Source organism: Podarcis cretensis (genome assembly GCF_951804945.1).
Source record: "Podarcis cretensis genome assembly, chromosome: 14".
Taxonomy (NCBI): domain Eukaryota; kingdom Metazoa; phylum Chordata; class Lepidosauria; order Squamata; family Lacertidae; genus Podarcis; species Podarcis cretensis.
Genome location: NC_137183.1, coordinates 41979851 through 41996322, shown reverse-complemented (window position 1 = coordinate 41996322; position 16472 = coordinate 41979851). Strand labels below are relative to the sequence as shown.

Genomic DNA, 16472 nt, shown 5'->3' with positions numbered 1-16472 from the left:
GATGTGAGAAGGCATCATTTCCCATCCCACCCTGTACTCATCACACACAGCAGTGCTTCCATTCCACTGCAGTTCATCTTCCGCCAAAAAGTACTTTAGCCATCTCACTATCTGCTATGGCGAATTATGTAAGCTGTGTAATTGATTACATACAGTGCGTAAGTTATGCTGTCATTATGTTGTTCCATGCCATTTGTTTCAATGCAAAGAATGTGAGATGCAAATGCAATGGCCAAAAAACCTAATCAACTACATATCAATTGCGGACTGAAAGCAACAACAACAACAACAACAACAGTGACTACTGACTGCATTCGCCTGACTGATTTCTGTCCTGGATATTGGACAAATAAGCAAATATTGACATTTCCCACTCCTTTTCCATTTGATGGAATTCCCCAGAATCCCTGTCTGCTGCTGCTACTTGTCCTTCCTTTTCGCTTCTCTGTTATTTGAAGGCCCATGATCAGATCTCTGGTAGTGAAATGGCCTCAGGGCCAGCCCTACCATAAGGCAGTGTGAGGCATCTGCTTCAGGCTAGCGATGGGGGAGAAACACAATTCAGTTCACAATGAACAGTGAACTGACCTAATCTGCGCTTTCTGAAACATGAGATGCTCAGCAAAATGGCAGACCTTGGGTCAGGCACCAGTGCTCAGGCCAGACAACCTCACAGGGTACTTGAAAGGATAGAATGAGGAAAGAACTATCTATACCCTATGAGCTCACCGAAGAAAGGACAGGTATTTTCAAAGTTTTCCAAATGACTTCCTTATACAGTGGTACCTCGGGTTAAGAACTTAATTCGTTCTGGAGGTCCATTCTTAACCTGAAACTGTTCTTAACCTGAAGCACCATTTTAGTTAATGGGGCCTCCCACTGCCACCGGAGCATGATTTCTGTTCTCATTCTGAAGCAAAGTTCTTAACTCGAGGTACTATTTCTGGGTCAGCGAAGTCTGTAACCTGAAGTGTATGTAACCTGAAGCGTCTGTAACCCGAGGTATCACTGTATCTCAGTTTGGCCTCTCTTCAGGTGTTAGGGCCTTCACTGTGCTGAGTGGTTCAGACTCCCTTCTGAGTAGCTGTTGATAGCCCAAGCTCAACAGCAATGTTTCCATAGAATACAGCACATAGTTTAGCGAAGAAACACAAATGCATGAATGTAAGAGCATAAGAACAACCATGATAGATAAGGGAAAAGGCACATCTAGTTCAACATCCTGTTTTTACAGTGGCAAACCACGCTGAGGGCCACTACTACTTCCCGTTGGAGCAAATCCCATAGTTTTAACTATGCACTGTGCAATTACGTCTTCTCTTTTATTTATCCCATATTTTCCAACACTCCAGCATCTTCCAAACAAGTTGTTCCATGAATGCGGACGTCTCCTTTACAGATGGCCCAGCTGCTTTTTCACACAAACCCTCCTCCCGCCATTTCTTTGAAACGCTATGGAGAAGAGCAATTCTCTCCGGTGCTCAAAAGCCATCCCTCTCCTCGAGCTCTAGCTCTAGCTAAGATGAGAGCGGTGTAGCCGGGCACGGAGCAGGGGGACGCTCAAAATAAATGCTTATGGTGAAAACCAGGGCCGGGGCAGGCCGCTTGAAACATTGCAAAGCCTGTAGAAGCACAGAGCTTTGTGGAGAGAGAAAGAAAGCAGTCACCCCTGCTAAATTAGCCCTATAGGGCCAGCTGAGAACTGAGTGATGTCAACTGTAAAGGCAGCTGAGACTAGCAGACTTAGGTCAATTAGAATATGAAAAGGATAAAAGGTGGGGGGGGGGGAGGGAATGTTGTTCCACATACACTTGGCATGCATGTTAGCCTCCAGAGAAAAATTGCTATGTGCAGTTCTGCAATTTATTAGTAGAACAAAAAAGCCATCGGATGGATCGACAGACAGACAGACAGACAGAAGCAGGAATTAAACCCCTGAGGAACTTTTGAGAATTCGGAGGGTCAATAGCGGAGGATGAAAAGCTCAACAAGAGGGTGTTTGGAGGTACTTCATAATGCAAACAAACTGAAGCGCTCTTGTAACCCCAGTCAAATGCCCATGTGCCAGCTGGCCGTGGGCAGATGGCACAGGAAACCACACAAATGCAGAAATGAAGGCTATTTCCTTTCATACACTTGCAAAGCGGCAGGTGACTTTGAGCTAGGCTCTAGAATAGCTTAATATTATGCAACACTCCTCCTATTACAACTCCCCACACATCCAGTGTTTCGGAAGCACCCCAATCTCCTTCTATTAATTTACTGGAGGGACCACCTTATTTATTTACTCCACGGTGGGGAAAAAAAGAGGAGTAGCAACATATGTCAATGAAAAATGGGAACCTAAACTGATTTATAAAGATGATGAAGGAAGGATACTGGGAGTACAAATTAACTTCCAGGGGGAAAAACTCAATGTGGTAAACATATATGCCCCAAACTCAAACAAATTAGAATTTTATAAGAAGTTAGAGCAGGTCCTACTAGAGTTAGAAAGCAACAGGACGATATTATTGGGAGACTTCAATGCCGTGCCAGTGCCAGAAGTTGATAGACAAACAGAAAAGAAAAAGCGCAACCAAGGGAAACTACCAAGATCATTTGAAGATTTGGAAGAAAATTTGGATCTAATAGACATCTGGAGACATAAACATCCATTAGAGAAACAATTCACTTTCTTCTCAGAAGCACATAAAAGTTGGGGCAGAATTGACCAAATCTGGATCTCAAGAGAACTTACTTTAAGAACTGTAAAATGTGAAATTCAACCAAGAACCCTCTCTGATCATAATTCGATAATGTTGGAGATAAAAGGTGTATCACAGGAGGGGTTCAGATGGAGATTGAATGAATATTTATTAGACAGTGAAGAAATTACTGAAAAGGCCAAAGCAACCCTAAAAGATTACTTCGACCTGAATCTTAACACAGAAACAAATATAGAGGTAGTTTGGGATGCCAGTAAGGCCGTTTTAAGAGGGTTCTTCATCCAACAAAACAATTATAAGAGGAAGATAAGAGAACATAAGAAAGAGGAGATACTTAATCAGCTAAGAGTTTGTGAGAAAAAACTAATAGAAAATCCGAGAGATGAACAAAACGTACAAATGATAAAAATATTACAAACACAATACTCAATGTTAACAAATCAAGAAATCGAATGGAAAATCAAGTTAACGAAACAAAAATATTTTGAATCAGCTAATAAAACGGGTAAACTATTGGCCTGGCAATTGAGAAGAAGGCAAAAACAAAATGTGATAAATAAGATAAAAATAGAGGAAGAATTGATAGAAGATCCAAAAAGAATAAAAGAAAATTTTCTCAAATTCTACGAGAAACTGTACAAAAAAGAAGATGAAGATTTAGTTCAAATAGAAAAATATTTAGAAGATTGCAGTGGGAAGACCATAACAGAAGAAGAAAGAATTCAATTAAATAAACCTATAAAAATAGAAGAGATCCAGAATGCAATAAGAAAAATGAAATTAGGGAAGGCCCCGGGACCGGATGGGCTGTCTGCCAAATACTATAAGGTTTTGGAGAGTCAACTAACACCAGTGCTTTGTGACACTATGAATAATATCCTTAGAGGAGGAAGAATACCAGAATCCTGGAGAGAGGCCCATATTACGCTAATCCCTAAACCGGATACGGATAAATTGAATATTAAGAATTACAGGCCGATATCATTATTAAATAATGATTATAAAATCTTTGCAGAGGTCATGGCGAATAGATTGAAAAAGTGTTTAATAAATTTAATCCACAAAGATCAAGCAGGATTCCTCCCAAATAGGTTTTTGAAAGATAATGTAAGACACGCTATAAATATAATTGAATATTTGGAAACTAAAAATGAAGTACCTGCGGCGTTGATATTCATAGACGCAGAGAAGGCATTTGATAATGTTTCTTGGTCGTTCTTACTAAAAAGTATGGAAAAAGCTGGGATAGAGGGCGAGTTCTTGAAAGGTATAGAGGCAATATATTCGAACCAATCCGCCAAATTGATTATAAATAACAACTTTACAAACACATTTAGAATCGGAAAAGGGACAAGACAGGGATGCCCCCTCTCCCCGCTTCTGTTTATTATGGTATTAGAGGTGATTGCGAATAAAATAAGAACAGTACCAGAGATTCAAGGGATTAAAGTAGGAATAAAAGAATATAAACTAAAAGCCTATGCAGATGATCTGATGCTATCCTTGGAAGACCCGCAAAAAAGTATTAGCAAAGCGCTGGAAGTATTGGAAGAATATGGCAAACTATCCGGCTTTAAATTGAATAAATCAAAGACAAAAATGATGATTAAGAATCTGGGAAAAGACGAAAGAGAAAAATTAGAGACAAAACATGGAATTAAGGTGACCAAAAAAATAAAATATCTAGGAATATGGCTTACACCAAAAAACATAAATCTAATTCAAGACAATTATTTAACAATGTGGAAAGAAATAAAAAAAGATCTAGACGTCTGGAACAGAGTCAAACTTTCGTGGATAGGTAGGATGGAGGCAATAAAAATGAATGTACTCCCAAGAATGTTGTTCCTGTTTCAAAACATACCAGTTATTAGAGGTTCCAAAATATTTAAGGATTGGCAGAAAACTCTTTCGAAATTTATATGGCAAGGGAAAAGGCCAAGAATTAGATTCAAATTACTTACAGATTGAAAAGAAAGAGGGGGTTTCTCGGTCCCGAATTTAAAATTATATTTTGAGGCCGCCTGCCTTTGTTGGGTTAAAGATTGGATAACTTTGGAAAACACTGACCTATTAGATTTGGAAGGATTCAACAATAGGTTCGGCTGGCACGCCTACTTATGGTCAAACAAAGAAAAGGTACACAAAGGGTTTTCAAGCCATATTATTAGAGGACCATTATATGAAGTTTGGGAGAAAAACAAAAAAATTCTAGAATGGAAAACACCGTGGTGGTTGTCACCAACAGATATCCTAATAATTAAAAAAACAAATATGGAAGGGCAAAGATTGACTTACGAGGACCTACTGATAAGATCTGAAGGCGGCTGGATATTAAGACCATATGAAGATCTGAAAGGAAAACTAACAGGCTGGCTACAATATCATCAAATAAATGCAAGATGGACGGAAGATAAAAAAGTAGGTATAAATGAAAAGAAATCCAAATTTCAAATAGAAATAATTGAAAGCAAAATTAAGTTACTATCTAAAATGTATGACATATTATTGGAATGGGACACTAAAGATGAGGAAGTTAAGAATGTTATGATAAAATGGGCGATGGACCTGGGATATAATATAGAATATGAAAAATGGTCAAAATTATGGAATAATGGGATAAAATTTACGGCGAGTGTTGCAATTAGAGAAAATTTAGAAAAGATGATATATAGGTGGTATATAACGCCAGTAAAATTAGGAAAGATGTACAAAACAGGAAACAAGGCCTGCTGGAAATGTAGAATAAAAGAGGGTAACTTCCTTCATATGTGGTGGACGTGTGAGGAAGTGAAGAAATTTTGGGACTTAATTTATAATGAGTTAAAAAAAATATTTAAATACACCTTTCCTAAAAGACCAGAAGCCTTTCTATTAGGAATTATTGGGGATGAAATCAGAAAAGAAGACAAAACCTTGTTTCAATATTCGACAGCAGCGGCCAGAATACTAATTGCACAAAATTGGAAAAGTACAAATATTCCAACGGTGAGGGAGTGGCAATCTAAATTATTTGAATTTGTTGAATTAGCAAAAATGACACAAAAAATTAGAAACCAAAAATATACAAAGTTTATTGGCGACTGGAATAAATTTATGGCATATATAGAAGGAAATCATAGAAACTTAACAACTAAAGCAGGTCTGTTATAAAACTTACGATGTACAATCCAGTAACAATACCAGCTGCAGAAAACGGAGTTTTTTAATTAAGAAAACCGAATCCAGCAGGGAAGGAAGTCAGCTTGTATGTTCGAAATGGTTTTTGTCATGCATATCTGTTTTTCTGTCTTTTTTGTTTTGTCTTTTCTTTATTTTTGGTGCCTTTTTAATTTTTTCGCTCTCTATGTATGGGTTTTGATATTTTTGTTGGTTGTAAAGGAAATTCAATAAAAAAGAATTTTTTTAAAAAAAATATTTACATGTTTGTTCCTTAAAATGATATCCTGCTATTCCTCCCAAAGGAGCCCAGGGCAGCAAACACATTGGTGACACTGCCGCCCGATTCACATGCCATCACCCATTTAGGTAGTCTTGCTTATCCTATTCATAGTTGCAAAAGTGCTACAGTGGAAACGCATTTGGCCCCACTCTGAAGGAACCCTTTGAATCAACAGAATACCCCCCACAAAAAAAGATGTGTTGTCAAACTGTTGCGCCAGTAAACAATATTTGTTCATTCGTATAACAATAATCAGAACAATAGCAGGCAATTTAAAGAACCCTCCTCTCCGGGTTCAGGAATAATGAATCCTTCAGCATTCTCCCTTTCAATTTCTGCGCAAATTAACCATGGACAAAAATGCCTTGGAACAAGGTGGCTACCAAATTAGCATGCATGTCAGAGAGTCTTTGTTACACATGAATAATAAAGGCAATTGAAAAGGGGACACTTTGACTGAGCTCTATCCTGAGGTTTGCCAGATAGGGGGCAAGATGAGCAGGCAGGGGGGGGGAGGGGGGCAGGCATACTGTATTTGATTCCTGTATTATACTTACTGGTCCTTTAGCCACTCCTTCACAAAAGGGATCTCGAAGAACTCAACAAACGGTTCGTCTTTCCTCTTTGGGTTGTGGCTGATCGGGCCGCCATGAGGTTAAAAAGGCACCGTTAGAAAAGGAAATCAAACACATGGGTCTCAAAATGGTTCACTAACAGGGGGGAAATTAGGAACGTTTAATATGGAGATGGCCAACATGGTGCCCTCCAGATTTTGTTTGATTCTGTCCTTGACTTTTTACCAGGTTGGCTGGAGCTCTTTAAAGCTGTACTCCATCAAAATCTAGATAGAACCAGGTTGGCTGCCCCTGGTTTAATATTTCAAAGCTTAAGTAACTTACTTGTATAGCCATTCAGTTAGGAAATCCAAGGCAATGAATCTTGTCCTTTTCCTCTACAAGACAGAAGATGACGCAAAAATGAGACAATGTCAGAGCAACAGCCAGCAAGCTTTCCCAGTGGAATGAACAGGCCCCTGCCACAGGTGCCTGTTTTGTATTGTTTTTAGTTCTGCTAGCTTTTGTGCTTTCATTATAATTTTATATGTCGCCTTGTAACACATGTCAGAGGTATTATTATTATTACTATTATTATTATTAACAACAAATGAGGTTTGGATAGAAGCATCCCATAGATAGGTAAGATAGATCCCTTCCTACAATGATCCCATCGTGGTTTATCGACCTCTGCCAGGCCTGGGAACGTTTTTCTTATGTAGGGCTCTTGACCCAGGAGGAAAGTCAATTGGGGTCGCAGCCAACGGGGAATGGAGCTGGGGCCAATGGCGGAAAGAACCAGAGCCAAAGGTGGGCATTGTTGGCAACAGGGGTAGAGAACTGCAGGCCCATGTGCTGAATCAGTAACGTAGATAGCCAGGGGCAGGGTGGTGGTGATCCGCACTGGGCGTTTGGGGGTTGTAGGGCGGCAAGCGAGTCTTTAGTGCGTCTGTGCATCGGGGGTTAGATTCTGGGTTGCAGGGGGTTGCTACGCTGCTGTGCTGAATGCAGCCCCCCCCCCCAGCCTAAACTATCTGGGTCTCTCTCCCCAGGCCACACCCAGTGCCAGCCCTACTGCAAATCCTCAAGAGTTTTTGCCTGGCTGAAATGCATCCTTGAACTTCTGTCCTGCTTGGATGGAGAATGGTAGAGAGGCGAGTGTGTGTGTTTAGAAACTAGCCTACTATATAAATATAGAAGTTACATTCCTTGCTCCACCCACTTTGGCCCCTTCCCACAACTGGCATGTGGCCCCCGGAAGGTTCTCCACTCCTGCTTAGCAGGATTGCATAATTTCCCCTCCTCTCTGTTCCACTGCATCCCTCCTCTCTCTCTGACACAAGCACACACATGAGGTAGAAGAGGAAGTCTGGGATAGCTCACTCGGTAGAGCATGGGACTCTTAAATCTCAGGGTCGTGGGTTCGAGCCCCAAGTTGGACAAAAGATTCATTCATTGCAGGGGGTTGGACTAGATGACTCACATGGTCCCTTCCAATTTTATGATTCTCAGAGTGGCAGTTCAGAAAGAAAGAGTTGCTTCAGTGTTTGGCAAGATGGATTATACCGAGGGCCACATGAAATGAGACGGAAGGCCGCAGGCTGCAAGTTCCCCATCTCAGCTCTGTATTGTTTGGAGCAACCAAAGAGGACACTGCCAGAAACTCATGCAGTCTCTTGCATGCTCTTTATCTATGTCTCCGGATTAAGGCCTAGCTAGGCTTTCATTATCTGCTGGAATTTACAAGCAGCTTTAGAGGGTGGGAATCCGCATTGGAAGCTGCTTCTTATTCCACCCCGCTCTGAAAGTAAAAGAAATGTGCTCCCTTAAGTTGATATTTATGACACGGAAGCAGAAGCAAATCCTTTCCTGGGATTACAGTTTCCAAGAACAGGCCATTTGGATTGAGGGGATTAAGAGAGTTAATGCAAGGAAACCTCCAGGGTTCTACTCTGCGGCTGTGCTCATCAGCGAGCGCGACTCAAAAGCAGCACCCCTGACGTCGAGGGGGGGTTGCTTATTTATTCAAGGCATTTGTGCCCCAACTCTTCAGACAAAAAGGCTTCCCAGGTGCCTTACAAAAATCAGTAGTCCATGCCTTCAGCCTTGCAGTCTAAAGAAAAAAGACAGGATGCATTAGGAAAAAAGGAATGGGAAGGAAGAGGTGGAAACGATATTGCAGGCCAAATTTGAACCCCTGGTGGCGCCTCTCCTCATATTAACCAACCAGGAACCTGCAATCATAATCTGAGGTCCTTTTTCGTGTGACCTCTCCAAAAGAGGTCCAGAAGATAGCAACACGAAAACAGGCCTTTTCTGTGGTGGCTCCCCATTTGTGGAATGAGCTCATCTGGCACCTTTGTAACATATCTTTAGGCATTAGGCAGAACCTTTCCTTTATAACCAGGCCTTTGGCTGATTGAACTATCTGTAACCTTTTAAATGTGTTTGTGCCGAGGTGGGGAAAGGTTATTGGTTGGTTCGTTCTGTATTTTGTGTTCTCATTTTGTGTTTTTATGCTGTAAACCACCCTCTGATCTTCAGATGAATGAAAATTGAATAAATAATAATGATCACAAGTGGAGAGAGGGCCGTCATAGAATCATAGACCTGGCAGGGACCCCAATGGTCATCTAGTCCAATTCCCTGCAATGCAGGAATCCTGCTTGTGGATGTCCCATAGACACCTTGCTGGTCACTGTGAGAACAGGATGTTGGACTAGGTGGGCCTTTGGCCTGATCCAGCAGGGCTCTTGCATTCTTACGCCATTCACTTCTATCAGGATTTTTGGGAGATAATTTCCTGCTGGATTATGCAATGGGCTGGGAGTAAATTCTCACCATGTCTTTTAATACCGTGTCTATTTTAAGCCAAAGTAATAATCTAGACACTTATAAGCTTTCCTCTATCCCCTCCCACTTCACAAGTCAAATCTTATATTTCCGGTGAAAAATTGCCCAGTGTGCTGCTTCACAGTAAAGTTTGCTCCTTCGCCAGAAAAATAACAATACAGTATAATAACAACTACTGGCTGTTGAGAAACTCCAAGTTTTATTTGTTATTCACTTATTTAAATCTTCTTCTTCTTCACCACCCCCTGCTCTTTAGCCAAAAAGGCTCCCAGATCAATAACAAACAAATCAGTTCTCTGACCTCAGGATTACAATCTAAAAGACACACCAACGAAAAGATGAAGGGGTTGAGAAGGGAAGAGGAATATAAGCAAATCCAGGAGCCAGTTCTAAAAAGTTACAAAGTTCTTATAATGAACTTCTGATGAGGGTATAAGAAAGGACTGAAGGAGAAATGGCTGCTGGAGCCTGATGGAATGTCTACTGCTAGATGATAGGAATGAGCTTGATGGAGTTGCTTTTTTGGTAGAGCTGATGGAGTAGGCTCTGCTCTCCCCTCTCTCTTTCTGCTGTACCCTGATGGAATAGCTGCTGGTAGATGGCAGAAGAAAGGAAAGAGCCTGATGGAGCTGGTATCTCAGCAATGACAACAGAGTAGACCCTGCTGTCTCATCTCTCCCTTTGCTGTAGCCTGATGGAATGTCTGCTGCTTGGATGCTTTTAGAAGCCGCATTGATGCTACAGAACCAGAAGCATTGGAACTTTCTCCAGACTTCCATTTCTTTGCTTTTAGCTCACCCCCCCCCCCGAAAAAAAGGATTCAACAACACTTGAGAGTTTCCATCGGCCTGCCAAATCCTGTCTCTTGTGCTACATAAGCAGCACACTCACAGGCTGAACATCGGAAACAGATGAAATGATTGGGAGTTGTTATCGCAGAACTCCCGTTAGGTCACGTCTAGTGTCAATGGGAAGGAAAGTCCCTTGCTGAAAAAGTAACAGACAGCACAGTCGGTTCTGGGTGGTCAGAGAGCTTTGTATCCAACTGAGCTGAACCCGGCTTCCCCCAATCCATCTTCTATGCTATGTCATGAATGTAACATCAAGGAAGCTCATGAAATCACAACTAGGAACCCCATCTACAAACTAGGTAGCCCCCATCTATTTTTCAAGCTCCAGGAGTTTCTCAGCCAGAAAATAAAATAGTAAATGAAGTTTGTATTTGGCACAGCTGTGTGATACTGAACAAATCCGGATATGCACAGGAAACCTCTATACAATGTGTATTGTTAACCAGCAGATGTGTTTGAAACTATTTTCACAATGAGAATAATTTTCCATTCTTTATCGCTTTTGTTTTATGCCTTGGGAGACAATACAGTGCAAAAATTATGCTAATATCTTGATGAACAGCTCCTCATCTCCCCCTCAAAAGGCAATTACAAGTAACAATTATGCTTTCTTTCCTTTGCAAACAATAGCATCAACTCTCAAAATATTTAGCATAGCCTGTGTACATACCATATATTTAAAGCACATTCCCCACCCCACCCCAGAATCCTGGGAACTGTAGTTTATCCCTTAAAGGTAAAGGTAAAGGGACCCCTGACCATTAGGTCCAGTCGTGGCCGACTCTGGGGTTGCGGCGCTCATCTCGCTTTATTGGCCAAGGGAGCCGGCGTACCGCTTCCGAGTTATGTGGTCAGCATGACTAAGCCACTTCTGGCACACCAGAGCAGCGCACGGAAACGTCGTTTCCCTTCCTGCTGGAGCGGTACCTATTTATCTACTTGCACTTTGACGTGCTTTCGAACTGCTAGGTTGGCAGGTGCAGGGACCGAGCAACGGGAGCTCACCCCGTTATGGGGATTCGAACCGCCAACCTTCTGATCGGCAAGTCCTAGGCTCTGTGGTTTAACCCACAGCACCACCCGCGTCCCTTACAGGGCAACAATTCCAAGCACCCATCACAAGTTCCCAGGATTATTTGGGGGAGAAAGTGCTTTAAATGTATGTTGTGTACTCAGCTATAAGATGACTTACAAGTTGTATACAGACCATTCTCTAAGCTGTTGACAGTGGTAGCGCCATCAAGGTAGGACTTTGGGGCAGAAATTAACTCCCCACCCTCTGACTCAGTAGAAGGAGCAAGAGGACTCCCAAATGCAGCCAAGGTGGTTGACGGCATGTTTAAGTAAGTGCAGGAATACACATTATCATTCAGAGATGGGATGAGACTGTAAGACCATAAAGTTCTCCATGCTTCTCTGCTGACCTTATCTTGAGTTTTCCCTCCCCCTGCTTTTTGTGGCACTTCTTTTAATTGTCACTACTTCATTTTACGTGTATATTGCATACTGAAGCCTTGAATGTTATTAGAGACAGAAGGGCAAGAGATGAGCATTTTAAAATAAAAGTAAAATATTGAACAAGTAGAAGTCGGTCGCATACAAAAAAAAAAAAGCATTTTACATCCCTGTTTAATACAATTGAAACCAATTTTACAAAAGAAACACATACACAACAGTGATCTTAGGCTTCTATTATCAGCTATTTAATTGCAGGTGTCATTTTGAAATGAGTTTCAGATTGCCCAAGTTGTTATTGCTTTAAAGGAACGTGCTGCTGTTACGTGTGTGCATGTGTTTTAAAAGGGGGGTTGGAAATCAATGTACCATTAATAGCTGCATCTTAACTATGATAAGCCAGTCAGAAAACAAAGAATAAATACAATAGAAATGAAGACTTAATAAGGTTAGCTTCTGCAAAGCCCATCATTAAACCTGCGGGGACCCTCAATTTCAACACACTAATGAGGCATGTGCTACAGCCTGCATGTGCTCTTTGCAAAATACTTAATTGGCCAGGAGCCAGGCTCAGGAAACAACAAACTAGCAACCTTAAAACCTTACTCATGCTGCGGCACTTCCACGCTGGGGCACGCTTAACGGGGGGAACCAGGGGATCAGCTTCTAACCTCCGGAATCCAGATCTCTAAGGCCATCAAAACCTCCAAAGTTAAACAACAGAATTCACTCTCACAAGATGTAGTGATGGCCATTGGCTTGGATAGCTTTAGAAGAGGACTGGACAAATTCATAGACGATCAAGCTATCAGTGGCTATTAATGCAGTTGATGGAAACCACAGAGGGGGAGAGTGTTGTAGTGCTTGAGTCCTGCTTGTGAGCTTCCCATTTGGTTGGCCATGGTAGGAACAGGATGTGGGACTAGATGGGCCACTGGTCTGATCCAGCCGGCTCGTCTCATGTCACAAGGACTGCTTTTGCTTCGCCCCGAAAATGGCAGAGCTGAAGGGATGCACACTCTGGCCTCTGCCAGAAACAAGACTCAGCTCCATAAGTCAGAGCAGAAGGAAAGCACATCCATTGGACACGGTGCAAAGAGCTGCTGGGAATGTATTGAGTTTAAAGAAGGTTTGGGGAACCTCTGGACCTCCATATGTTGCCAAACTGCAACTTCTATCTGTCCCGGCAAGCATGGCCAGGGATGATAGGAGTTGTAGTTCAGCAACATACAGAGGACCAAAGGTTCTCCCACACCTGGTTTAAGGGCTTGGTTTTTTTTTGTGTGTGTATCACTGCAATCTGTTGTAAGCCACTTTGGGGATCACTAGATCAAAAGGCAGGATATAAAATAAATATTGGATCTTATGACTGTATAATAAATGGCTGAATCTTCTAAAGAAAGATCTGTCAGGAGCCCAGTGTTCTACATGCAACAGAGGCTAGCCTGATCCCTCTGGAGAAATTCACAAGCAATGCACGATAGTGATGTTCATCCTCTGTAATTTGCCTGCATTTGGAGGCACAGCTGCTCTCACACAGAGAGACCTCACTTATCATGGCCATCCTATAGACCAGTCTCCCCCAACCTGGTGCCCTCCAGATGTTTTGGCTGACAGCTCTCATCAGCCCCAGACAACATGGTCAAGGATGAAGGAAGCTGTTGAAAACATCTTGCAGTCGCTGGACTGGGGAAGGCTGCTACATAATAATACTATAAGCTGGTATATAATAATACTATAAGCTGTCTTGAGAACTACAGTCAAGTGGGTACAGAGTAATAGTTTAAAAGAAATCATTACATTTCAGAAAACAAATTAATTACCGAAAACTGACCTCAAAACATTTTTCCTTTTTAGCCTGATGTAGCAGTTCTGCCATTCCTGGTAGAAGCACAGGAAATATGTAGCATTCCAATAATTCTCTTGGAGTACCTGGACAAAAATTATTCTTGAGAATTCATTTTTATGCAGCGATATTGTTTGTGTTCACACATCATAGCCAAGCCATTATGGCCAGGTTCAGGGTCTCTCTTCTTTCTCTCCCTGGTTGATTTTACTACTACTTTTTTGTCTTGCAAAAGTACAATTCTAATTAAGTATGTCCAGGTTGCTCGCTGGGGCAAGGCGGTTTGAGCATATTACACTAATCCTGGTGCGACTGCACTGGCTGCCAATTAGTTTCCAGGCCAAATTCAAAGTGTTGGTTTTAACCTTAAATGGCTCAGGACCGCAATACCTCAAGGAATGCCTCTCTCCTTGTGAACTGGCTCAGATCCTGCAATCACCATTTGAGACCCATTTTCATGTGAAGCCCAGAGGGTGGCAAGACAAGAACAGGCCTTTTCTGTGGTGGCTCCCCATTAGTGGAATTCTCTCCCTCGGGAGGCTTGACTAGTGCCTACATTGCAGATCTTTAGGCACTAGGCAAAAACGTTTCTCTTTAACTGGGCCTTTGGCTTATTAACATTCTATGCCCTTTTAAATGTCTTTTGGAAGGGGGATTATTGGTTTGTTTTTGTTCTTGTTTTTTATTATGTATTTTGTGTTCTCATTTTGTATCTTTATGTTGTGAACCGCCCTATGATTTTCGGATGAAGGGTGATATACAAATTTAATAAAAAATACTAAATAAGCTGTACTCTGACTTACAGGTTTTTAGGTCAGGCAGCTCAGGTGATGTTGGTAGGGAAAGGAGAGAAGGGGTCTTTGCAGCAATCGATTCATCAGTAAGAGGTGATTTGCTCTGATCCCCACTCAAATCTGGTGAAGTTTCAGCACCTACAGGAGCCTCCTTAAAATCAAATTTAATAATATAAATACCCTGGTATAATTACAACGACAACAACACATTTTTAACAAGCTGATCCCAAAAAGGAATCCAGACTCAAAGCATAGCCTGGAGCTATTGAAGTGCAGTGAACAGAATGTTATAAATGGACAGGAGATCCAACTCCAAATAAATCCCCACTTATTCATTTCTTAAATTTGTATCACACCCCTCTTTCTAGAAGAGCCTAGGGTAGCAAACATAAATGTTAAAGCAGTACAATTTAATATAGAATAAAACACTTTTAAATCATTCAAACACAATTGAAAACCATCTAAAACTTTTAGAGCATCTAAACACATTTAAAAACAGTAGTATATTCTCACAATTATTAATTTCATGGCTGTGATGGCCAATATCTCATAGCCATCAAATGCCTGGACAAACAGGAATCATAGAACTGCAGAGTTGGAAGGGGCTCTGAGGATCATCTAGTCCAACCCCCTGCAGGAATATACAGGTGTCTCATATGGGGTTCAAATCTGCAACCTTCGTGTTATTACCACCATGCTCTAACCAACTGAAATACCTAAGAATGTTTTAAATTTTCTCTTGAAAGTCAATGAGGGAGGCAGACACATCTCACCAGGAAGGACATTTCAAAAAAAGAAAAGGAAAAGGAAACCACCACCAAGAAGGCAGTGTCCTTGGTCTGTGCCAACTGGGCGGTAGCTGGAGACAGCAACAACAACAGGGTCCCCCCTGCCAATAGGAGATCCCTATTGGCTTTACATAACTTCAATTTCCAGAGTTCCCTAAGAAGAGGGACTGATTGTTAAAACCACTTTGGGAACTGTAACTCTGCAAGGGGAATAGGGGTTTCCTAACAACTATCAGCGCCAATAACAAATTACAGTGGTACCTCAGGTTAAGAACTTAATTCATTCTGGAGGTCTGTTCTTAACCTGAGGTACCACTTTAGCTAACGGGGTCTCCCGCTGCCGCCGGAGCATGATTTCTGTTCTCATCCTGAAGCAAAGTTCTTAACCCAAGGTACTATTTCTGGGTTAGCAGAGTCTGTAACCTAAAGCGTCTGTAACCCGAGGTACCACTGTATACATCTCTGGATTACCAGGGGGAAGGCATGATTCTGCAGAGATCTCCAGTCTCTACCTGAATTCATGGCAGAGATTCAAATGATATGAACAAATGGAAACATCAAACTGACAGTCTATGTCTAGTCATTTCCTACAGGGAGCCCAGGCACAGAACATGAGGTCAGCCTCCAATCCCCATCTTTTGTTCTGCTGCAGCCTCTATTTGGTGATACAGTGCCTTTGAAGCTGGAGGATCGACACCAAGGGAGAGGAACTGAATCCATACAGAATTGGGGACATTTCAGTTGAGGGGAAAAGCGAGCCAGAGGTGACATGATAGAAGTTTAGAAAATTAGACATGGCAAGGAGAAAGGGGGGGGGGGGAGTTTCTTACTTTCTCCTAACACCAGGATGCATGGACATCCAAATGAAGCTGAATGTTGAAAGATACAGGATGGATAACAAACAAAAAGTGCTTCTTCACACAGCAATTGTCTTTACCTGGGAAGTAACTACAGGCTCCTGCTTAGGTTCGGGCGCAACCTCCCTCTTCTGGTCCAAAGTGTCAGGATGGGGAGGCTGCATTGCTTCAAATTCTGGGGAGGGGGAGAAAGGAAAGGAAAGGGGTGTGTGTGTGAAAGTGTCAGGTTTTCGTTGCTCCTAGGCAGTGCCGGATTTCCATATAAGCTAAAAAAGCTATAGCTTAGGGCCCCACTCTCTTGGGGGGGGGCCCAAAAAATTTAAA

At 41.9% G+C, this 16472-nt stretch overlaps 1 protein-coding gene across 4 annotated transcripts in view; it reads right to left on the bottom strand.

Annotated features, from left to right (window-relative positions):
- The window catches only part of IQCK (IQ motif containing K), a 39801-nt gene that overhangs the window by 22651 nt on the left and 678 nt on the right, over positions 1–16472 (bottom strand). For 3 of the 4 annotated variants that reach the window (XM_079953994.1, XM_079953997.1, XM_079953995.1), the window contains exons 2-6: positions 16229–16323; positions 14513–14654; positions 13698–13795; positions 7050–7102; positions 6708–6785 (exon numbers count right to left, since the gene is read on the bottom strand). In XM_079953994.1, coding sequence (XP_079810120.1) covers positions 6708–6785; positions 7050–7102; positions 13698–13795; positions 14513–14654; positions 16229–16323 — 466 coding nt within the window. The remainder of the gene's footprint in view (positions 1–6707; positions 6786–7049; positions 7103–13697; positions 13796–14512; positions 14655–16228; positions 16324–16472) is intronic. The other variant, XM_079953996.1, reaches the window with a different exon arrangement.